Source organism: Meles meles, chromosome 21, assembly GCF_922984935.1.
Source record: "Meles meles chromosome 21, mMelMel3.1 paternal haplotype, whole genome shotgun sequence".
Taxonomy (NCBI): domain Eukaryota; kingdom Metazoa; phylum Chordata; class Mammalia; order Carnivora; family Mustelidae; genus Meles; species Meles meles.
Genome location: NC_060086.1, coordinates 16,461,662 through 16,485,373, shown reverse-complemented (window position 1 = coordinate 16,485,373; position 23,712 = coordinate 16,461,662). Strand labels below are relative to the sequence as shown.

General features: G+C 54.4%; 1 protein-coding gene across 1 annotated transcript in view; it reads left to right on the top strand.

The window, feature by feature from the left end:
- DNAAF5 (dynein axonemal assembly factor 5) overlaps positions 1 to 23,712 on the top strand; it is a 43,737-nt gene that overhangs the window by 9,288 nt on the left and 10,737 nt on the right. Inside the window, exons 3-9 of the mRNA XM_045993452.1 lie at positions 1,020 to 1,144; positions 1,475 to 1,593; positions 12,529 to 12,761; positions 13,821 to 14,033; positions 18,155 to 18,298; positions 19,450 to 19,618; positions 21,846 to 21,993. Of these exons, the coding sequence (XP_045849408.1) occupies positions 1,020 to 1,144; positions 1,475 to 1,593; positions 12,529 to 12,761; positions 13,821 to 14,033; positions 18,155 to 18,298; positions 19,450 to 19,618; positions 21,846 to 21,993 (1,151 nt within the window). The remainder of the gene's footprint in view (positions 1 to 1,019; positions 1,145 to 1,474; positions 1,594 to 12,528; positions 12,762 to 13,820; positions 14,034 to 18,154; positions 18,299 to 19,449; positions 19,619 to 21,845; positions 21,994 to 23,712) is intronic.

Here is a 23,712-nt window from a genome sequence, read left to right as displayed (position 1 = left end):
ACACTGGCGGGCCGTCGAGTGAGCCAGGTGCCTGGTGCCTCCCGCGAGTCGAGCACTGTGCCAGGGGTTTTCCCTGCTCGCCAGAAGCCAGTGGCACGTGTCCTGTTATTCTCTCATTTTCCAGAAGGGAGAATGAGCTTCGGAGAAGGCAGCAGGCAGGTCAGAGTGCACTCTGCTTGTCTAGCTGCCTGGCTGGCTTCAGGAATGAGTAGCCCACCCCAAGTCCAAGTGCCTACACACACCCTGACCTGGGTGCCACCCGGGGCACACTTTACCGCAGTCCCTGCAAGAGCTTCTCCTCCCGTGGTTAGCCCCAGCCAACAGCAGACACACACTGCCAGTAGTTGGGCCCTTGCCCCTGGTGGGACAGCCTCCGTGTGGTGCCACTGTGCTCCTGAGCTCCCCCAGGATTCAGCCGAGCCACATCTCCCCTTGGCCTCTGCCCCATCCTGCTTCCCTCCTGTGATGATTTAGCGCGTCTGGATTCCCGCCTCAGGCTCCGCTGTTGGGGAGCTAGACCTTCGGTACCTCGTGTTTTTCTGAGCTCATTTCTTCCCTATGGTAGGCAGAGTGGGCAGAAGCATGCACGTCACCTTCTCAGGTCGCCAGCAGCAGAGCTGGGGTGCCCTTCTGGCTTCCCCAGGAGGCCCTGGGGCTCCAGGACCTGAGGGCTTAGCAGCGTGGCCTCTGGAAGCTGACATTTCCTGGGGGCTTGCCTTCAGTGCCCAGCCTGGCTGGGAGGGTCCCACACAGAAGACTGCGAGGGCAGGCATCCTGCAATGCCTGGGGCTACAGCGTGGTTCTGCTTCAGCCGGCAGGGGATCAGGCCATGCCCCAGGGACACGGATCTGCACAAGCAGGACAAGGTGGCCCAGACAGTTTCTTTCCAAGCCCAGCATGGATGACAGAGCTGCTCTGGGACCTCAGGCCGGCGTCTAGCCTGGACAGATGGCATGGCGGGTGCCCAGTGCCCGGCTTCTTGGTGCCCAGCTAAAGCCTCCTGTTGCCTTCTCACGTAGGTGCGGCAGGCGGTGACCAGCGTGGTGGGGGGCTGGCTGCTGGACCTGCGCGACCGCTACTCCTTCTTTCACAAGCTCATCCCGCTGTTGCTGAGCAGCCTTGAGGACGACATACCTGAGATCGCGTAAGTGGCTGTAGTGCTGAGGGGACTGTCAGGCCCCAATTTTAAGGGGCTCAGAGGCCTATTGCAAACATGGGGTCCTTTGTTCTCTGGATATCTGTCCCTGAGAGCACAAGTCTCTCCTGGAAGCCCACCTTGTCCCCATGGTTGTACTTGCAGGTCTGTGGTTTATAAATAGCCTTCTGTTTGTAGTGCCTGGGGCGCACATATAGACATCAGTTACAGACGAACCCCTTGCCTCCCATGGGGAGAGACTCAGGGCCTCATCCGCAGCCCCCTCCCCCCCCCAGCCTCTGCACAACCTGCTGGCCCTGACACGTGTTGTGCTCACAGGCTCGCGGCCACCAACCTCTGGGAGAAGGTTGGCCTGCAGTGGCAGAGGGAGAATGAGGATGACCTCAAGGACAAGCTTGACTTCGCCACTCCCCCTCCAGCCCATCACCCCTCACCAGGTGAGTGCAGACTTCCCCAGGTCTGCGTAATGAGCGGGGTGGGAGGGGGTCTCTATCTAAGGAGAAGGGCATTCCCAAGCTGCACCGTGGGGACCGGGCTCAGGCGGCATGCTGGCAGAGAGGCACCGTGGCCAGGACTTGGGTCCCCATCCTCCAGCGTCACTCAAAGCCGTGAGGACGCCTCTGTGGCGCCCTGTCCCCCGGGCCAGCTTTATCCTCAGTCTTGAAGGTAGAGTTTGACAAGTGCATCGTTGTGTGACCGCCACTTGTTAAGACCTGGGACATTCTGTCAGCCATCGACCGTGTCCGGCCCTGCCGCGGGCACTCCCTTCTGTCTGTCCCAGGACGCTGTCACATGCATGACGCGGGCTGCCTGTAGCCTGCCTGGCTCCCGGCACTCAGGCCCTGAAGCTCTACGGGGGGGCTGCCTTCTTGCTGCAGGAGTATTCCCTTTTGTGGATCCGCCGTGGCTCACCTTGGACTGGGAGAAAGGACGTTTGGGTCATTTCTGGGTTGTGGTGATTTCAGACACGGGCGATTTGAGCACTTGTGTACTGTCTTTGTGTGAACTCAGTTCACTCTCTCATTAACTAGGAGCTGGGAGCTGCTTCTGTCCCCGTCTGTGGCCGGCTGCGTGTTTGTGTCCCACCTGCAGGGGGCAGGGTTCCCATCGGTCCCCATCAGCACATGGGTCTGTCGGGCGCTCACGTCATGCTTGTCCCCATCCCTTCCTTGGTCAAGTGTGTGTTCAACTGTTAAATTGGGTTGTTTATTATCTTATGATGGAGTTTTGAGAACTGTTCATACATTCTGGGTAACAGCCTCTGTCGGATCTGTTCTGGGAGCCTTCTCTGTGACTGGCTTCCCTCTGACGTCCCCCGCTTATCGGCAGCCGGGGTCTTGGCAGGGCCTGCTCCCCCTCGCTCCGAGTGGTGTGGTCGGTGACTCCCCTCCTGCCTTGTGTGCTTCTCGCTGCATGCTTCCATGAGTGTGCGGACGGACAGACTGAATGAGGTGCTGGGTTCACTGCTGCCAGGCGGGCCCCTGTGCTGTCCAGTCAGGGCTCGGTGCAAACACGGGGCCAGAAGTCCAGGTCGGAGTCCCGAGCCCACTTTGCTGGGAAAACAAGGTGCACGTAGCATAGGACCTCATCTGTTACCACGCGGTTTGCCATTCAACAAACACAAGTTTCCTGTTCCCACACGGAAGTGAAACTGCACTTTTAAAACCCAGCTACGTGCTGGGAAGATCAGAAGGGTGTCATTTACTGTCCCCGAGTCAGTCCCTCCCTGAACAAAGTGCTCTTCTTGGGCAGAGGTCAGGTTCATGCTTGGAGAGGATCTGCCCGTCCGTCGTGCCCTCAAACTGCCAGCAGCGGGATCAGGTGGTGACAGCGGGTTCCGGGGTCCTTTCTGCTGGAAATTAGCCTCCTGTTAAAACTGTTTTCCTTGGGGACGCTTGAGTGAACAGGGAAGCATCTCTTCATAACGGTGAATGGCTTGCCAGATCTTCTGACGCAAGAGCATGGAGTCGGGTTTTTTCCCCCACTTGAGAAATCCGTGGAGTCCCATTTGAATAACTACCATTGTAACTTAGATCTATGCCCTTCAGGGTTTTCACGTTCTCTTGAGAGCTCAGACCTGCTCTGCTGGTCTGTTTCACCCAAGTATTTGGGGAGGGGGGAGTTGTCAGAAAAGGTACATTGTGCAGAGGAGAGATGGGGGGTGGGTTTGCACTGGAGTGAGTGGTGTGAGGGTCTGTGGCGTGGAGTATTACCCACTTGAGCTAGCCTTAGGTGCTGGGGAGCAGAGTAGCTCCCCACTGAGTGCTCAGGAGAGGGGTGGGGCCCCACCACTCCGGCTGCGGGCATGCCCGGTTTTCTCCTTCTTGAGCGGGTAAAGCCCCCCAGCCCCAAAGGGGTGGGCGCGGCTTGCAGGACCTGCATCCAGCTGAGCCAGGTTCGGGTTCCTGCAGCTTCAGGTCCTCCTTGGCGACCCTCCCTTATACCCTTCCCGCTGCCCCCTCCCCCCTGCACTGCGGAGCCTCCATTTCTTCAAGGAGGTCAGTCTCTGGTCATTTGTGAAATACCCCTGCTTTGCAAACAGCTGGAACCTCGTGCAGAGCACCCAGTGTCATCCTGCCGGTGTATGGTGGTTTGTAAATACATAGTATGGGTAGACCTGCCATCTGACTTCGATAAACTTGGTTAAAAAATTTTTTTTTGATGATCTCTTTTTCTGCTTGCAATTAAATTATACTTTGTCTAACCGTGCAAAACCAATCCGAGCTAATGTTCCATCTGCTTCTGGCCCAGCTTAGTCAGGGTTTTTGTTGACCTCTCCTTGAGTTAAAACTCAGGCGCTGTCGTGGGAGCGGGGATGGGGGGGCGGTGCTCTGCCCATCCCCAGACCACAGCCCTCCCTCCCCTGGAATCAGGACTCATCTCAGGCTACTGCTGTCTGCACCTGGGGTGTCACCTACAGGCCTGGTGGCCCCCCCCAGGCAGGGCTCACACTCCTCATGATGGCAGGGACTGTGCAAAGCTCTTGGGGGGGTGGGGTTTCAGTCCTGCCTCGGGCACCTGCCCAGATCAGTGATAACGTTTCAGCTAAGCTGATCCAAAAAAATGCCCTTAGGAGGAATCAGGGGCACCTGAAGGGGAAGACAAAGCTCACTTGGGCTTTGAGCAAGGGTTTGAACTCTGACCCTCAGACCTGAGCAGTCACAGTTCCTAGAGCCTCTCGCCTCCTGCGTATACAGACAGAGTCTTGACACCCAGCTGGTTCTGACTTTCCTTCCCAGCCCACCTTTATGGATGGCATTCCCTCCTCCGGTGACGTGGGACGGCTGTATTGCTCCTGACCTTCACCGCTGGTTTCTACCAAAGTTAAGCAACTTCTATTGCCATCATATTTAATTTTGTTTCAATTATGAAAACAAATTGGCTTTATGAGGATTTGCATCTGGTCTACTTGTAGTGAGAGTGAGCAAAGCTATAGAACCGCAGCTGGTTCTGTGGGCCGAGCCCACCCGCCATGCCCGCTGCCCGCCCCTCCGCCGACTCGTCCGCTGGCACTGTTTCTGCATGCTTGTTGCTTGCGGAAGTACTGCAATTATGTTTTCAAACAAAAGATGAGGAGATAGTGGCTGAGTTGTAGTTTGGACTCTGGGCAGAAGAAGTTAATCATCGCTAGGCCTCTGGGGCTTCCTCATTTTCCAGGACAGACAGAAACACTGACCTTGCGTTGTTTTTTAAAATCAACAGTAATCCCATACGGAGAGGCCCCAGACATGGGGAGACAGGACCTGCACATGTTGCTGCTAGAAAGACAGAACAACGCAAACATTACAGTGTGATGCCACAATGCAAACGAAAAGAGTTTTAGGAAAGGGTTTGGGAACAACCGAAGGTCCAGCAGTGGAACCTGGGTCAGCAAACTGTGTTTGTCCATCCCGTGCTGCAGCGCTCAGCCTGAGCAGGAATGAAATTCAGATACATGCTGCAACACGAATGAAGCTCAGGAACGTCATGTTTAGTGAAAAAGCTCATTCCTATGAGATCTCTAGCAAAGATGGAACTGTCGGCAGGGAAGGCAGACCCGTGGCTGCGGGGGGCGGGGGGCGGTGAGGGGCTGACCTCCAGCAGCATGGGGACCCTGGCAAGCGGCAAGCAGCCTGAGACTGTGTGTGCACTCAGAAGTAGCTTCGATGACACATAGATGACACCTCGTAAAGCTGTTTCCAGGAGACCCGCAGAAGCTGTGTCAGTATTAGCAAACTGTTGGTGTTCAGTGAGCGTTTCCTGGTGGCTCCCTGCCCCACGGCACAGAAGACGGCACCTCAGTGGCCCCTTCTCCTGCAGAGCCTCAATCTCCAGGGATGCCCTCGTGTGATGGGCCTTGGAGCTGCTGCACCCTGAGGCTGCCAGTGCTGCCCACCACACGGGAAGACGGGCACCTTGACAGCAGGCTGCCGGAAGGGCAGTGGTATGAGGCACGTCTGGGTTGAACATCTTGAACATGGGAGCTGCTGAGGCTAGTGCTGGGTGTGGGGCTGCCCTGGCCACAGGCCTCTGTGCTCGCTACCTGATATGTTCCATGTCATTGCCATTTGGTTCTGAATGGTTCTGGATACCAGTAAAATCCTTACCGCTTCTACCTCCCGTTCTGTTTATGTATTCGTGAGGAAGCCGTGTTGCGATAACACACGCTCAGAGGGAGCGAGACTTTCTTCTGCCAAACTGATGATTTGGGAAATGACTGCTTTGGACACTCCTAGGTGCCGGGTGTTTGAATTCACCCTAGGAACTGAGTGGTTGAATCAGCCTGGTGTTCATGATCCTTGTCTGTGTCTGAGCACAGCTTTGACCTAAATGTAAATAAAGGAAACATCGCCTGTCCCCCGCAACACCCACTTCCCAGAAGCTCTCCCAGGATCAGGAATGGTTCATGTATACATGGGTCGTAGCTGTGCGCTGTGTGGAAGCTGCCTGTGTCCCCGGGGCTGGTGGGCACCCTGTGTACCACAAAGACCTGCCGTCACCAGAGCTGCGCCGCACATGCTGAGGGGAGAGCGACAGGAACAACCGGGCATGGAGGGAGGGCGGGATCCCTGGGGGCTTAGCTCTTTGTTCTCTTCAGAACTACTTGGTAGGTTGGTTGTTTTTTTGTTTGTTTTATTTTTTAAAGATTTTATTTATTTGACAGAGATCACAAGTAGGCTGAGAGGCAGGCAGCGGGGGGGGGGGGGGGGCAGGAAGCAGACTCCCTGCTAAGCAGGGAGCCTGATGTGGGGCTCGATCCCAGGATCCTGGGATCATGACCTGAGCCGAAGGCAGAGGCTTTAACCCACTGAGCCACCCAGGCGCCCGGTTGGTTGTTTTTTAACTTTGGTTTTGCATTACATTTTTGGAAAGAAAAACAAAAAAAAATGCTTTTTAAGTAATGCTGAGCTAAGTTCATACTCTGCTTGTGGGCAAATAAGTATGTGGAGGTTGAGGGGTGCAGGTAGACGTGGGTAGATGGGACAGGCTTCCTGCGTGTCAGGACACTGGGCCTGGTCTCTGACCATTTTTAGGGTCTTGTCCAAGTTATCAGAAATACACAGACTTAGATACAAAGATGCTCGTCATAGTATTAATTATGGTACTAAGAGCCCATAGTTCGTAATGCTGCTCTGTTCTGTTAGCTGCTTGAAATCATACCCTGGATTCTCGAGTGTTCTTTTGATGCAGTGCTGAACTAGAGCAATGACAGGAACGTTCTCTGTTTGCCATCGGGACAGTACCCCTGGCCCCACGGGTGGCTCCAAGTGTTTGAGATGTGCTTCATGGGACCAAGAAGAATTGTGTTTAAGCTTGAGAAACTCGAGCTGTGTGTGGCCAGTGGCTACCATGCTGGAAAGTCCAACTCTGGAGTCTAGAATGGGGAGTGGCTGACTTTTTCTGTGAAGGGCCATATGGTCAGTGTATCAGGCGTAGGAGGCCACATCCATAATAGTGACGTCACTGTGGCCCTAGACAAGAGCGACTGAGCGCATGTGGCTGCATTCCACAGTCACTTGATTCCCAGAAACGGGTGGCCAGCCAGGTGTAGCTTCTGGGTCCCAGTATGCTAAGCCTGGGTCTAACAGAACATTGTCCTTTCTGCTCCATTATATAGTCAGAACGGTGGCTTTAGGACACAGACCTAGTGAGGCCCCGTGTTTCCTTGCACTTGCCACATAGGCCCTCGTGTCCCCAAGCTTGTGCCACCAGCTGCCCTGTTTCATGTCCCTTCATCCGACAGTGGATACGCCATCAGGTAGAGTAGTATTGTTTGCTTGTTTGTTAACAGGCGCACATAAACAACATAGAATCATTAGAACGAATTTTCTAACATAGCATAAAAATAGAAAAGTAACAGGGAAAAAAATGAAGATGGGGTCTTGTGGTACAAAGTGTTGCTTTTATTGAACACTCTAAACTCTGACCTGTCATGGTTTCATTTCTTTTTTTTTTTTTTTTTAAGATTTTATTTATTTATTTGTCAGACAGAGATCACAAGTAGGCAGAGAGGCAGGCAGAGAGAGGAGGAAGCAGGCTCTCCGCTGAGCAGAGAGGCCGATGCGGGGCTCGATCCCAAGACCCTAGGATCATGACCTGAGCCAAAGGCAGAGGCTTTAACCCACTGAGCCACCCAGGTGTCCCTATGGTTTCATTTCTATCTTTAGAGTTTTTTAATTAAGAATTTCTTATCAAGTTTTTATTTTAATTACAAGGACTTAACGTAGAGTGTTCTGCTGGATTCTGGTGTATGACAGGGGGACTCGACACTTGCCTGTGTCACCCCGTGCTCCTCATGACAAGCACACGCCATAATTCCCATCTGATGCAGTCACCCCTCCCCCTCCCACCACTGTTCTTGCCCCCGTCACTTGGTTCTCTAGAGTTAAGAGTCTGTTTCTTGGTTTGTCTCTCTTTTTTCCCCTTTGCTCACTTGTTTGTTTCTTAAATTCCACAGATGAGTGAGATCATACGGTGTCTTTCTTGACTGATTTCACTTCACATGATACGCTCTAGTTCCGTTCCTATCATTGCAGATGGCAAGAGTTCATTCCTTTTTTTTTTTTTAAAGATTTTATTTATTTATTTGACAGAGATCACAAGTAGGCAGAGAGGCAGGCAGAGAGCAAGGAAGCCCAATGTGGGGCCTGATCCCAGGACCCTGAGATCATGACCTGAGCCGAAGGCAGAGGCTTAACCCACGGAGCCACCCAGGCGCCCCGAGTTCATTCCTTTTTATGGCTGAGTAATATTTGAGTGTGTGTGTGTGCTCGCAAGTATACATGTGAGTGAGTGTGTGCAGGTGTGAGTGTGTGTGCATGTGAATGTGTGCAGGTGTGAGTGTGCGCAGGTCAGAGAGTGTGTGTGCACGTGAGAATGGGCAGGTGTGCATGTATGTGAGAATGTGTGTGAGTGTGTCTGCAAGTGTGCGTGCGTATGCATTGCATCTTCTTTACGCATTCATGTCAGTGGACGCCTGGGCTGCTTCCATAACTTGGCTTCTGTAGATAATGCTGCTGTAAACATAGGCATGCATATCTCCCACTGAGTTAGTATTTTTGTGGGGTTTCTTGGTAAATACCCAATAGTGCAACTGCGGGGTCGTGCGGTAGCTCTGCTTTGAACTTTCTGAGGAAGCTGCACAGTGTTTCCAGGCTGGCTGCCCCGGCTTGCTGTCCCACCAGCTGCGCACCCGGCTCCCCTTCCTCTGCACCCTCGCGACACCGTCATTGCTTCTGTTGTTGATTTTCTCCGCTGCGACAGGTGCGAGGTGGTACCTCCTGGTGGTTCTGACTCGCATGTCCCTGATGATGAGTGATGTCGAGCCTCTCCCATGTGGCTGCTGGCCCTCCGGTTGTCCTCTTTGGAGAAATGTCGCTTTACCTTTTCTGTCCGTTTTTTTTATTGGATTGTTGCCTTTTTGGGTGTGGGGTTGTATCAGTTCTTTATACACTTTGGATACTAACCCTTTATCAGAGATGTCATTTGCAAATATCTTCTCCCTTCCTGTAGGTTGCCTTTTAGTTTTGTTGGTTGTTTCCTTGGCCGTGTGGAAGCTTTCTGTTGCGAGGCCGTTTATTCAGTAGTTATTGTGCTTCCGTTTCCCCGGCCTCACGAGCCAGGTCTAGAAACATGCTGCTGCAGCTCATCAGAGAGTTACTGCCTGTGCTCCCTTCTAGGATTTTATGGTTCCGGTCTCACTTTTAGGACTTCCATTCATTTTGAATTCATTCTGTGTGGTATAATAAACTGGCCCAGTTTCAGCGTGTCGCCGTCTGGTTTTCCGAATGCCATTTGTTGAAGAGACTGTCCTTTTCCCATCAGATGCTCTTTCCTGCTTTGTCGAAGGTGAACTGACCATCGAGTTGTGGGTTCCTGCCTATCTGTTCAGTTCTGTTGCTCTGTGTCTGGTTTTGTGCCGTACATTTCAGTTTTTGATCACTACCGCTCTGCAATAGAAGAATAGAACAGAATAATCTAGAATAATAGAATACTGGAACTCAGTCTCTAGAATTGAGATGCTTCCAGCTTTGCTTTTCTTTTTCTTTTTTGTTTTCTTTTTTTTTTTTTAAGATTTTATTTATTTATTTGATAGAGATCAATAGGCAGAGAGGCAGGCAGAGAGAGATGGAGAAGCAGGCTCCCTGGTTGCGGAGCAGAGAGCCCGATGCGGGGCTTGTTCCCAGGACCCTGAGATCGTGACCTGAGCCGAAGGCAGAGGCTTAATCCACTGAGCCACCCAGGCTCCCCTTGCTTTTCTTTTTCAAGGTTGCTTTGGCTCGTCGGGGTGTCCCGTGGTTCCACACATGTTGTAGGATCGTTTGTTCCAGCTCTGTGAAAAGTGCCCTTGGTATTTTGATAGGGATTGCCTGAAATGTGAAGATTAGTATAGGCATTTTAACAATATTTGTTCTTCCAGCCCATGAGCATGGAAAGTGTTCCCATTCCTTTGTGCCGTCTTCAGCTTCTGTATCTGTGTCTTCTAGTTTTCAGAGGGCACGTCTTTCATGGCCGGGTTTCTTCCCAGATATTTTATTATTTTTGGTGTAGCTGTAAGTGGGATTGCTTTCTGCATCTCTCTCTCCTCTGTGTCATTGTCAATGTATGGAGATGCAGCAGGCGTCTGTACTTCGATTTTGTACTCTGTGACGTTATGGAACTGCTATGTCGCCAGTTGTGTCTCAGTGTTTTGGTGGAGCCTTTGGGGTTTTGTACAGGGAGCATCATGTCATCTGCAAATCGGGAAGTTTCACTTCTTCCTCACAATTATGCTGTGCTCTGTCCCTTCTCACCCCACTCTGTTGCGGGTTTTTACCGTGACTGGATGCTGTACTTTGTCAGATGCTTTTTCTGCGTGTATCAAGAGGATCAGATGCTGCTTGTCCTTTCCCTCGTTGATGTCAGGTATCCCATTGATTGATCTGCAAATATGGAACCACCCTTGCAGCCCAGGAATAAATCCCAGTTGAGCATGGTGAATGAGGGTTGGTTTTGTTGTTGCTGTTGTAGTTGTTTTACTTGTTTGTTTTGTTTTGTTTTTAAAGATTTTTTAAATTTATTTGACAGAGAAAGAGAGAGATCACAAGTAGGCAGAGCAGCAGGCAGAGAGAGGGAGAAGCGGGCTCCCCGCTGAGCAGAAAGTGGGATGTGGGGCTCGATCCCAGGACCCTGAGATCATGACCTGAGTCCAAATCATGAGCCGTCTGATCAACCAATTGAGCCACCCAGGCACCACAGGAGTTTTTAAATATATTGTTGGATTAGGTTTGCTACTACTCGTTGAAGAGTTTTGTGTCCAGTTTCGTCAGGGATATTGGCCTGTAGTTCTCTTTTTTGTGTGTTTGGAGTCTTTCTCTCATTTTGGAATCAGGACAGTGCTAGCTTCATGGAAGTTTTCCTTCCATTTCTATTTTTGGAATAGTTTGAGAACTGAGTTTTGATTTTTTAAGATCAAACCTTTAATCAAAATGTTTGAAGCCCTTTTTGTAGAAATTGACAAACATTGTAAAATCCCATGCAAATGCTGAGGACCTGGGGCCACCAGGACTTTGACAGTGAAGAGCCAAGTTGAGAGGCTAGCACTTCCTGTTTCAGAGTAGTCCGCAGACCAAGAGCACAGGGTTGCTGGCTGAGGGGCTGGCGTGCGGAGAGCAATGGCAGGGAGGTCACGCAAACCGAAGTGGAGGCCCACATCCATGGACAGCCAGTTTTGGACAGGCCCCATGACTATTCAGTGGCGAAAGGATGGTCTTTCAGCATCGATCACTAAAAATAAATAAATAAACTTTAGAAACAATCCAGTTTTTCAGTGGGCAGGAAGACTTTTTTAGGGCACCTCACCAACAGAGATACAAGTAAGCATGTTAGGAAGCGAGCGTGAAGCCATGGCGGGTGCTGCACATGCTCTCGGTGCCTTTCACTGGTGACTGGCCACCCAGGTGCGGTTGAGGGCACAAAGGAGCTGAGCCCCTGCCCCTCAGTGGGGACAGGAAACTGGGCAGCCACTTCCCAAAACCGCTTGGCAGTTTCTTCAATCAAATGCTGCCTCCTGTGGAACCTAGCAGACGTAGCCGTGGGCGCTCAGCATCAGGAGCAGCCGCCGTGGCCACACAGGCTTGTGTGCAGTGCTCCTCGCAGATTTATTGACAACAGCCCAGCCCAGGAAGCAGCCTGAGGCCCGTCAGCAGGGGACGAACAGGCAGAGGGATGAAGGCACACTGCCACGTGATGGCCCTGGGATCATCGTGCGGGGAAGGGAGTCGGGCCAACTCAAGTGTGGACCTTGCAGTTCTGCCCAGAGATGGTCCATCTGCAGTGACAGGAAACGGAGCACGGCCTCCCGAGTGGGCGGGGAGTCCTGAGGGCGCTGCAGGGGCGCAGGGAGCTTTGGGGTGATGGGTGCATCTGCGTCCTGGTGACAGCCGTAGTTCGAGGTGTGTGTCCGTTTGTCCAAACTTAGCAAATGAGGCACTTCGTGTATTTTTATTGTGTGTCCCTTACACATCTCTCTGTACAAATTTTTTTTTTTTTTTTTTTTTTGACAGAGATCACAAGTAGGCAGAGAGATAGGCAGAGAGAGGAAGGGAAGCAGGCTCCCCGCCAAGCAGTGAGCCTGATGCAGGGCTTGATCCCAGGACCCTGAGATCATGCCTCGAGCTGAAGGCAGAGTCTTTAACCCACTGAGCCACCCAGACACCCCTCTGTATAAAAATTTTAAGCTCAGCGAGGACACTGGGTCTTCATTTCTGCCTTCAGAGTTGGTTTGCGCTTTGAAGATGTCAGAGTGAAGCATGTAGATGCCCCTTAAACAAGGGACGTGTGGTGAGTCTGCTTCCCCAGGACCCATGGTGGTTTCACATGGGAATTTCCCGGCTTGTTCTTTCCACCTCCAGAGAACCGCCCCGTGTTGGGCTGTCGGGAGCTCGTCTTCAGAAACCTGTCCAAGATCCTTCCTGCCGTGTGCCACGACATCACCGACTGGGTGGTGGGGACCAGAGTGAAGGCAGCGCAGCTGCTGGTGGTGCTGCTGCTGCATGCCGAGGACCACATGACGCAGCACCTGGACGTCATCCTCCGAGCCCTGCACCTAGCGTGTGCTGATGATGACAGCACCGTGGTCAGCAACGTGAGTTGCCTTCTTCTGATCACGTTAGTAGTGTCGCTCCCGTGGTAGCATTCCCCCGTGTCAGGTCGTGGGTCTGCGGGTCTAGATAAATGTGAGCCATGTGGAACTGCCACCGCAGTTGAGGTCACGTTCAGGTCACCAGGAGATCCCCTTGGGTCTTGGCGTCCGCCCCCACTGCCCCTACTCACATCCCCCGCCACACAGATTTGTTTTCTGTGCCCGCAAAGGGCAGCACGTAAAGGTCACTGTTCAGGGCATCAAACCCCCAGGCGGATTACACGAGCGCACTAGCCGCGCCTTGGACAGACAGTCCCTGTGAGCCTCACCGGGGCAGGCAGGGCACCTTCCTGGCTCTGATGGCACTCGTGTGCCCATGGGCTCTGCAAGGAAAGCCAGGCAGGGACTCCCAGCCCAGCCCGTGGCAGCCGACATCTCCTTGCCAGTTCTCGCTGCCACCCGCCCATTGGCTGCCGGGTAGCACCACCGCGTGCGTAGATACTGGAGGGGAGCCTAGCTGGGTTTGCTTCCCTGGTCCACCCTGCCCCCTGAGCTTGGCCACTGGACGCCTTTGCTGAGCAATGGGCCACGTGGACCTCACTTTGGTGTGTGCAGGGATGCTCACACCTGCCCGGAGGACACGTGGGCCCATGACATTGGCCTCGCACACTGGGCAATGTCCCCATATGATGTCATTTGGGAACAACGTAGAACAGGAATCACGTAGCAAGTGTCTTTTAGAGATTGGCTGCTGCCCGAGGCCCGCTGTTGTGACCATCCCGCGTGGGGCCCACGACATGCGGGTGCCAGCATGTGGCCATGTGTTCATAACAAGCCTGGTCACTGGCAGCGGAGGAGGGGCATGAGGCCCCGCTAGGATCTGACCATCCTGGGAACCAGGCCCCCGCGGAAGCTCTAAGGGCCATGGGGACTTCCTATGGCCCACACGCGGGGCAGACCCTCTGCAGGGCTGCGTGTGCTGCACTGGGAGCCCGGCAGGCAGGTGCAGGAGGGCCGAGGGCTGCACGGTGGGCGGCCAGTCAGCCCCGTCTTCTCGCGCAGTGTGCCAGGTCTGCAGAGCTCATTGGGGCCTTCGTCAGCCCAGAAGTGTTTCTGAAGCTCATCTTATCTGCGCTGAAGAAGTCGCCCTCCCCCTCTAGCCTCCTGGTCCTCGCTTCCGTCATCCGAGGCTGCTCTAGGGAGGCCCTCCAGCCGCACCTGAAGGTCATCGCCACGGAGCTGGCCCGGCCCCACATCTGTCAAGGGTCTGAAAATGTAAGCTGCGGGAAGTGGGGCAGACGGAGCGCATGGCGGGGTTGGCTCTCTGTGCAGGGGAGGTGGGCAGAGCCCCCTGTGCGGCGCTCTGTGCCTACCTGGTGCTCATTATCAGTAGATACCAGGCCCATGGGAGTGGCAGCCAGGGTCCTGCCACTGACACTGTCCTGTCTGGGAACCTGTGTGCCTGCTGTGTCCTGCTCTGTCCCGTCAGTGGTCATTCACGTTGAAACTAAACACCTGGAAAGTGCAGGTCCTGCCTCACGCAGACCACCTTCCACATGCCCAGTGGCCACCGTGCAGGACAGAATGGGATCAGGCAGGCCCATTCCCGGAACGGGCTATGGGCCCACAACGCTGGGGATCGTGTGGTCAGCACCCCTTCCTGCCCCCACCATCGGTCCTCAGCCTCTCACCACACTCGTGACCCTTGGCATTGTCATGATGTGCTCAGAACAAACAAGCTGACAGCTGGGAAACGGGTATGGGGGTGCACATGTGGCTACTCCGTGTTCTCTTTCTCCTACCGTGGAGCAGTCTGGGTGATAGGCTTCGAGCTTTGGAATAATTTATGATTGTTTGTTACTGAGAAAAAATAAGGACTTTGTTTTTGTTTGGTTGTCACCGGCTTCAGCCATGTCACCCTATAAGCACTGGGTGTGGCCTGCTCCTCTGTAGGGAACGGGGGTTTGCGCAGGCCGCTTCTCTGTCTCCTGTGGTGCAGGCTCGAGGCCCCATAGTGGCGGCTGGGGCCATGACTGGCCTGGGGGTGGGGGACCAGCTACGTGTTTGGGCACAGCCAGGCGCCAGGACGCTGTGCATCGGGTTGTCTGGTCCTTCTCTGGCTTCGGGTGACAAGGGGTTTCTGTCACAGTTGCAAATCCATCCTCAAGGCTGCTTAAAACATGGCGAGTGGGAAGTGGGGCCGAGGTGTCAGAGAGGGAACGTCCGTGAACCGTTCCGTCTGCTGTAGGTGCTTGTAACATGTTTTGCCTTTTCCCAGACCCGTTTTAATTTTATTTTTATTTAATTTTATTTTTTTAAAGATTTTTTTTTTTAATTTATTTGAGAGAGAGAGAATGAGAGAGAGAGAGCATGAGAAGTGGGAGGGTCAGAGGGAAAAGCAGACTCCCTGCCGAGCAGTGAGCCCGATGCGGGACTCGATCCCAGGACTCCAGGATCATGACCCGAGCCGATGGCAGTCACTTAACCAACTGAGCCACCCACGCGTCCCCCAGACCCGTTTTTAACATCATCATCCAACCCCTGTGAATTCTGCATTCTTACTCAGGGTGGCCTAGAAAGGAGTCTGATCCCTCTATGTACACTTGTGAGTCAGAACCTTTCCTTTTCCTAAAAGGCTAAACTTAAAATTTTATATACGTGCTTAAATAAGGATTTTACAAGTTTTATAGAAAAGAAAACCTGATTTTTATGTTTTAGCCTTATTTACAGAAAAATTTAATCCCTTAATCCATAAAATTCAGACTTTGCCTTTGGCTCCTCATCTTCCAGGTTTTTCGAGGAAGAATTTCTGCAATGTTTTTTGTTTTGTTTTGTTTTGTTTTTTAAGGTAGGCTCTGTGCCCAGCAGGGAGTCCAATGCGGGGCTTGATCTCACAACCCTGAGGTCATGACCTGAGCTGAGATCAAGACTTGGTCGCTTAACTGGGTGGCCACCCACGCGCCCCTGTAGTGATGTTTGAAACAGAGCATGATTACGCTTAGTGTCTCACCGGACGTGTTCCAGGCTCAGATTGAGGAACCAGCCATAGTGAAAACCCTAGACGGGCATTCTGCCCCCTTCCTCACAGACTCAGACATTTGGCAAAGGGGACGAACGCTCAGGTTCAGGCAAAGGCACCAGACGCAGCCCTGTTCTCCCCGCAGCAGGAGAATCTGGTGTGGCCAGGGTGGCGCGGGAAGGAATACGAGCTTCCTGCCATCGATCCCCAGGAGCTGGGAAGACGGGCTGTGGACGTTTTTCAAGAACACATGGAGGTGTAGAAACTCCCTGTCAGCCAGACAGAGGTGCCCTGAGGGTGCATGCCGGGCTGCGCATCGTGGGGCCTCCTGTGCTGCGGGCGGGATCGCGGCAGGTGCCTCCCCAGGTGTGTCTGGCCAGCGCTGCACCTGGGGCTGAGCTGAGGGAATTGGATCCTTTCCTTTGAAATGTTTGTTTTGTGACAGGTAACTGAGCTGAGGAAATTGTTTGATACCGTAAGGATAACTCATTTATTCCTGTTCAACGAACAAAAGCCAGGAGTGCAGGGGCGCGGTCGCCATAAAAATGTCAGCCTCTAGCAATTTCTCCCCTGAAGTTTCGACAACCTCTGATGACACTGAGTTTCAGGAGCAGAAACTAAGACGTCACTTTGGAACCTGTCGCCTCCCCCTGCCTTTGTCTGCCTCTGGGGTGCAGGTGGAGGGGAACATTGCTTAAGTGGAAAGAAAGCCATAAGCGCTGAGACCCGGTTTCCCGGAGATGGTGCCATGCTCCCTGCAGGAGGGGACAGCTGGGAAAGCATGAGGTTCCTCGTGGGCTCCGGGGCCAGGTATGCCCCTGACAGCCAGCCCACGGTAATGGTGGCTCCCGTTTCAGGAGCCCAGTCCCCTCTTAACTGAAAGTGATTGCTCCATGAGCGTTTAGTACAGGTCATTCTAGACACGAGCTGAAATCACATCCTCAGAAACTGGGGAGCCTCCCTTCCAGGCCTGAAGGAAACTGGGCTGTGGGACAAGTGAGAATGTGAATTAAACACTGGTCTGGCTTCCCCGGGGGAGCTAGACACCAGGGCCGTGGCTACCTCCCATCGCACACGTGAGTGTCGGACATGCGCAGACCACGCTCCTCCGTGATCCGGCATGAATTCTTTGTTTGAAATCCTGTGATTAATGTCACTTGTGCACAAGCCACAGAGGTCCAGAACCGCCTCTGGACTGGCCCCGTTAGAGCGCATGGCTGCACAGCTCCAGTGTTAGCCCGCTGCTCTGTGACCGCCAGCCCCGCCTTTCTGTCCTTTGTGGAACCCCGTGGGACACATACGTGGCGGGACATATGAGAAGCACATGTGGACATGGGCATTAAGGAGTTCTGCCCCACGGTTGATGAGGCTGAAGTCCGGGAGGTGAGCGGCTGGCTGGATGGACCTGGCCGAGGTGCCTCCTTGTCCCCGTCCATCAGGAAGCATGTCCTGAACCACAGAATCGTATTTATTTTTGTTTAAACTTCTTACTGCAGAAAGACACAGCAGTGAAGAGGAAAGTGGGTGAAGCCCCACCCCCGTCCAGCCTCAGCCGCCGTGGGCTCCGGCGCTCCTGTTCTGTCCACTTCCTCCACCTTTTCTGTTACCCTTGGGGGTGGGCTGGGAGGGCTGGGTATGTGCAGGCAGCTCCAACATGCCCTGTCGTTTGCCTTGTGAATTTTACAGGATATGTGGCTAATGCATAAGAACGTCTTTAAATGTAACCGAGAGACTGTTAAGCATTTCTTTCTCGGGCCACGTTCAGATTCCCCTGGAAAAGAACACCATGAAGTTTTCCCATGAAAGAAGGCACTCCTGTGATCATGTGTTTCAATCTGTGGCCCTAGTGTGCTGTGTCCTGTTGGTGTGGGCCCTGAGGCAGGGGGCAGCAGGATGGGAGGGAGCAAGGGGGAAGGGAGTAGGGAGTCCCTGGTGTGGGAGTGGGGAGGAGGCTGGACTGCGGGCGGCGGGGCGCAGGGTAGAAGAAGGGAGCAGGGGTGCCCTGGCATGGAGGTGGGGAGGCTGAACCAGGGGCAGGGGGGCAGACAGGAGAGTAGAGTAGGGGAAGGGAACAGGGAGGCCCTGGGGCGGGGGGGTAGGGGGAAGCTGGACTCGGGGTGGGGGGAAAGGAGGGCCAGGTAAGAGAAGCGACCACTGGGGCCCAGGGGGTGGGGGGAGGCTGGACCTGGGGAGGGATGCTGGGGGCTGAATAGGGGAAGGGAATACGGCAGCCTTGGGGCCAAGGGCAGCAGGACCTGGACAGAGGTGTGCAGAGAGTCAGGAAGGGTGGCAGGGGGCCTCTGGGGTGGGAAGGGGGTTTGCGGGGGGCGTGTGTGGGGGGAGAGCTGGCTCACGGTGTTCCCTGCCCTCTTGACAGCGTCTTTACGGGGAGCGCGTGCTACTCTGCGTGCAGACGTTGGTTTCCGTGTGTCGGGAGGACTGCAGGGGGTGCAGCCTGCAGCTTGTGGAGGTGCTGGTGACCGTCCTGGCCTTCTCGGCTGCCACGGGCCTCAGCGACAAGGTGAGTTGTGCGGGTGTTGGAGCTCATACTCAGGGAGGTGCTCCTGTCTGAGCAGATGGGACCTCTGTCCCGAAATCCTTCTGTTCTGGAGTCCAAAGCCTCGGGCTCGCCTGACTCAGCCAACGAGCAAGGTGAAGGAATATGGGGGACATATGGGATGAGTCCCTCCTCAGATGGCTTGAGGGGTGCCCCGGTTTCTGGAAAACTCCCAGCTGCCCGCTTATTGTCGTGTCTCAGAGGGACAACGGCTGCTGGCATGCAGACAGGACGGGAGCCCGTCCTCACCTCTAGTCTGTGTTTAGACACGTGCGTGACTGACATCTTCGGAGAAGGGAAGATAGTATCGTGATTTCCAGTCTAATCACAGGCCAGCTTTACAGAATTACTTCTGTTCCCTCAGCTCTGGGTCTGAGCTCTGAAAAGTCTACTATCCAGGTCCCCTCAGGCTCTGGGACCATCCGGAGCCCAGTGTCTTGCCACCTCTCCAGGAGAGTATGGTTTTCCCTCCAGCTCGCACTCTCCAGCCACAGGCAGATCTCTCTCTGGGAGCCGGCCTGCGTGGTGGAGAAGCGCCTGGGCATGTCATGGGACCTTGTATCCAGGAGGTCCTCTGCCTTCCCTCTCCTTTCTGGGGCCTCTGAACTTTGTTTTCTTTCTTCAAAAACAACCTTTCCAAAGAGCACATATTGTAGCAGGCCCCTTGTCACTACAGGGCCACAAGCAGAGCCTGATCTGCACACCCGGGACCCAAGGGAAGGACACCAGCCAGCTGTCAGGTTGCAGACTGTGAGGTGGCTCCTGACCTGTCTCCTGTGCCCTCCACTTCTGTTCCCCCAGGGGACAGTTGTCTCCACAGGAAGACAGGTCTCAGAGTGATCTCGGGCCAGCATACTGTGTCTGCTCTGACCCTCCTGGCACTGTGCAGGATGGGGGCACAGTGGCTGGATCTCTCATAAATGCACGTCTGTCCCCGTTATTTGACGGCATTGGCGCGGTGAGCGTAGTGGCTGTCGGGGGGGTGCCTGCGGTGCTTGGTGGAGTGTTCGTGGTTGGCCTGCGTGGCTCTCGTTCTCCGGTGATGAGGATGGGTCTCCATGGGGGCGTTTGAGCCTCAGGAGCAGGGTTTCCCAGCCTGTGACTCACACGTGCAGGTTCAGGAGACCATGGACACGCTGGCCGCGGTGCAGGGAGTAGACGGCAGCCAGGACCTCTACCGAGAGCATGCGGGTCCCCTCCTGGAGCGGCTGGCGACTTCGCAGCAGGACTGGACTGTCCATTCCGTGGAGCTCCTGCAGTTCAATGTGGTGCTCACGCACGCAGGTGAGTCCCCGCCACGCCCAGGCTGCTTCAGGGTACGAGGGAGAAGCAGTCTCGTCTGCCCATGGGAGCCAGCACTGTGCACACCAAAACCTTCATTTTAAAAACGCCAAGAGCATTGTTTTTGAAGACTGTGAATGTGGCTCTTCAGAGTCTGCCATGCGTTTGGTTTTGGTGTTAAACCTCGAAGGTGTGATTTCTCAGGCCTTCTGTGTGGCCCACGTTCTCCAGATACGCCTCAGCATTATTGCACGTAGTGCAGCAAACGGGGGTTCTGTGTGGACCTCTAGGCCTGCCCCGCCCAGCCGCAGGACCGTGGAAGAACATTCCCTTGGGCAGAGCTTATGCTCACACGCATGCCTCCTCCCTGCCATATAGAGATTCCTCTCTTGGACCCACGGTGAAGGTTTCACTGGACTTACTTTATTTTAAAAGATGATTCTTGAAAAAAACAACAAAAATTACTGTCAGACCCTGATCGGCAGCTTTCCTCTGCAATTCAGAAAGCGGCCGGAGGCTGCAAGCCAGTGCGCCATTGGGGCTGATCAGGAAAAGCTGGGCCATGTGCAGGGGTGCAGTGGTAGGAGTCAGGCAGGGGTGTAGCGGCCACGCTGCACTTTCCCTTCAATGAACCAAGTGTTTTCTCAGAGCGCGAATATAGTGTTTTCGCGCCCTTGGTTTGAATGTATCCTGTGTGTTCTGGAGGGGTTGGTTTCTAGGTGCCCCATGACCCTGGTGGTGCCAGCACACCCAGGACACGTGAGTTGGGGGTTGGGGGGGCGGGGGCGGGTTGCTCTGAGGCTCTCCAGGCGGAAGCAGTCCTGGAGGTCTTCCTCCTGGAGCTCAGATCGGCCCAGCTTTCCTTCCCGTTAGTGTAGACAAATGCCCTGCGGTTTGGATGGGTTTTTTCTCCTTATTTTTCGGAGAGCATCTAACGGGCTTGATGTGTTAAAAATGCTTAACTGGTTAGGGCGGGACCAGGCATGAGCTGGAAGTGTGTTTACAGGAGGGGTGGGAAGATGCTCCCTGAAACTTCCTCTGTCCTCTTACTGCTGCATTTTCTCTGTGTCGTGTGACAGAGTGGGAGATGGTAACTACTCCTGAATGACTACACTCTCCTGATGAGAGTCAGTGAGAGTCCTGGACCTTGGCCTTCGGTGCATGTCAAAGGGAGATAACACCGCAGGGTGTGAGAGCAAACACGGGGCGCTTATCTGTGCTGCAGGTGTCCTGTTCCTGAGCCATGATGTCCCGTCTGGTCTTGTTTCTCTTTCTTCCCTGAAACCCACACCTGGCCTCAGGTTAATCAAGGGCCTTGCTTTTCCATCCTCTTCTTTTTTTTTTTTTTTTTTTTTTAAAGATTTTATGTATTTATTTGATCCAGAGAGAAGGAGAGCACCAGCAGGGGGAGCAGCAGAGGCAGAGGAAGAAGCAGGCTCCCCACCGAGCAGGGAGCCCCATGTGGGGCTCAGTCCCAGAACCCTGGGATCATGACCTGAGCCGAAGGCAGCTGCATCACTGACGGAGCCCCCAGGCACCCTTTGCTTTTCTGTCTCGCATCTTTGACGCCTGGTCAGAGTCAGAGCATCTGGGGGGATTCCACTTGCTTTGCTTATTCTCGGGCTTGTTGCAGAATGAGCAGGGTGGCCTGGAGCGGCCCTGTTGGTTGTGGAATGCTGTGAGGGCCTGCCTGGGCATGGGGGGGTGCACTGTGCTCTCATGACCCGTGTCCCTGCAGTCAGAGTGCGTGTCTCACCCCAGGGACTGTTTATTCCAATCACGACTCAGTGCGATTCCAGATAGTGAGGGTCACTCCGTGTGTCTGCAGCCCCCGCTAGCTCAGGGGACCTGCACCCGTGCCCACCCAGCAGCAGGCTGAAGAAGAGCAGCGGCTGCCAAGTGTAGGGACAAATATTAAACACCTTACGTGTTCTGAATAATTTATTTTGGTTGATGTTTAAAATATTACTTGACTTGAATTTTTTTTAAAACCTGGAAAAAAGAAGGAAATAGAAAGTTTCCATATTGAATGATTTGCATGGTTTGGGAATTAAATGTTTTCTTTTACAGTGACACCCACAATCCAGAAGGATGGGAAGGTGATGGGACAGGCTGTGGCCCCTTCCCGGAGTCTGCGTCCTGTGGAGGGACCCGCCAGCCTGGCCGCCACAGGCCATGTCCCCCTCTGTGAGCAGGAACAGCGGGGACTGGGTGTGTGTGTGTTTTCCAGGCCCAGCCCTGGGAGGAGTGCTACCCCAGCTTGTGCCCGCCCTCCAGAGCTGCCTCCAGCCAGCCAGAGACCCCCAGATGCGCCTCAGGCTCTTCTCCTCCCTGTCGCAGGTGCTGCTGAGCGCCCAGCAGACCGTCAACTCCCAGGGGTAGGTTTTCCCAGCCTCTGGCCTCTGCAGGACACTCTTCGACGGAAGTGGGGATCACCCCCGGGCTGTGGCGCCGACCGCCCTCCCTGGGTAAACAGACGGCTCCGGCAGTGAGCGCCCACCTGCATAGACGCAAAGTCAAAGTCATTTTTGTGCAGCCATTAAAATTCCAGCAAATGAAGAGGTTTTAGGGAACATTAACTTAATGGTTTATATATTAGGTGTTCCAGTTTTAAAAGTCTTTCTAACCTAACAGAGTGGACTGACTCCCCGTTGGTGGTTAAAGTGTTGGAAGAAACTTCTGTCCACACAACCACGTGAAGAGCCCCCAGCATGATGCTCTGCAGGGAGGGAGGGGACAGCAGGGACGCTGGCAGGAGGGAGGGGCCCACCTGAATCTGCAGCAGCACAGAGGCCTGTCCAGAGCAGAGTTGGGTGCTGGGGGCTGGGCGCTGAGGCATGCGGGGACCCTGTCCCCTCGGAAGGAGCATGTCCGTCAGGAGCAGCTCCCACCACGCCACTAGCACACCAGGATGCTTGCTGTGGGCTCTCCTGGCCCTTCGAATTGCAGGGAATTCCATGTCCTGCTTATCGGTACAAACTCTGAGCCTGCAGGGGCCATAAAAACGGAGTGCTGCCCTGAGCAGGGCTCCATGTGGCTGAGCTGGAGGGAGCATGGGCACGGGTTGGTGGGCTCCTTGGAGCCTGTGCTCCCCTGCATCCTTGTGAGGGACAGCCCCCAGGCAGCAGGAGCCCTGGGGGTGCCTTGCTGACCCTCTGCTGCCTGCATGCACCCCACAGGCCCCGCTCAGAGGTGGCAGAGGGCAGGTGCTGGGAGGGCTTCCCCGGGTCCTCAGTGTCACGAGTATCTGACGGTGACAGGACGTGGCTTCTTGCTGTGAGGAGGTGTTTTGTGGGGCCCTCCATGGATGGGGCTGGTCCTCCCACAGAGCACCTCTGAGCATGGGCCCTGGGTGCCAGCCCCCAGCACATGGCCTTCACTCTCCAGAGCGTCTATGGACGTGTGACAGGCCTTCCTGGCCACCACCTAGCCGGCTTCGCTGGCTCCTCAAGGCTGACTGAGGACTGGGGAAGGGGTGATGGTGATGGTAGGTTGAAGGGGTGGTGGTAGGAGGTCAAAGGTGGCTGGGGTCACAGACCAGTGTGCCCATGGTCTCCTGGGACGCATCCTCGTTCCAGCGGGGACCCACCTGCCAACCCATGTGCGTCTTGCCATGCCAGGAGGCCCCATTCCAAAAAGTTGGGTGCCAGGTCTTCCTCCACAATGTGTCCCTGCTTCCAGCACGGGTTCTGACTAACCCCAGCCACGCGTGGGGCCTGCCTGTCTTCCCATGGCCGAGCGCAGTCTGACCAGTGCTCAGCCTCTGCTCTTCCAGCCACTTGACCTGGACACCTGTCGGGGTCCAGGAGGACAACTGTCAGTGTTAGGTCTTTCTAAGGAGACCTCTTGTGAATCACTTTGCAAGGAACAGCAGCTCTTTGCATGGAAGTTAAAGCACATTGGAAACCTAACCTGTGTGTGTGTGTGTGTGTGTCAGAGAGAATCGTCCAGAACCATCATCACTCTCCTGCATCACTGGTTCTGCGGTGCCCCCTGCTGGAAGTCAGCAGGTGCAGCCTTCCACAGAGGGGAAGTTCAGCGAGGGTGGAGGCCCCATCGGATGAACCAGAGGGACAGTGGGACCAGAGGAACAGTGG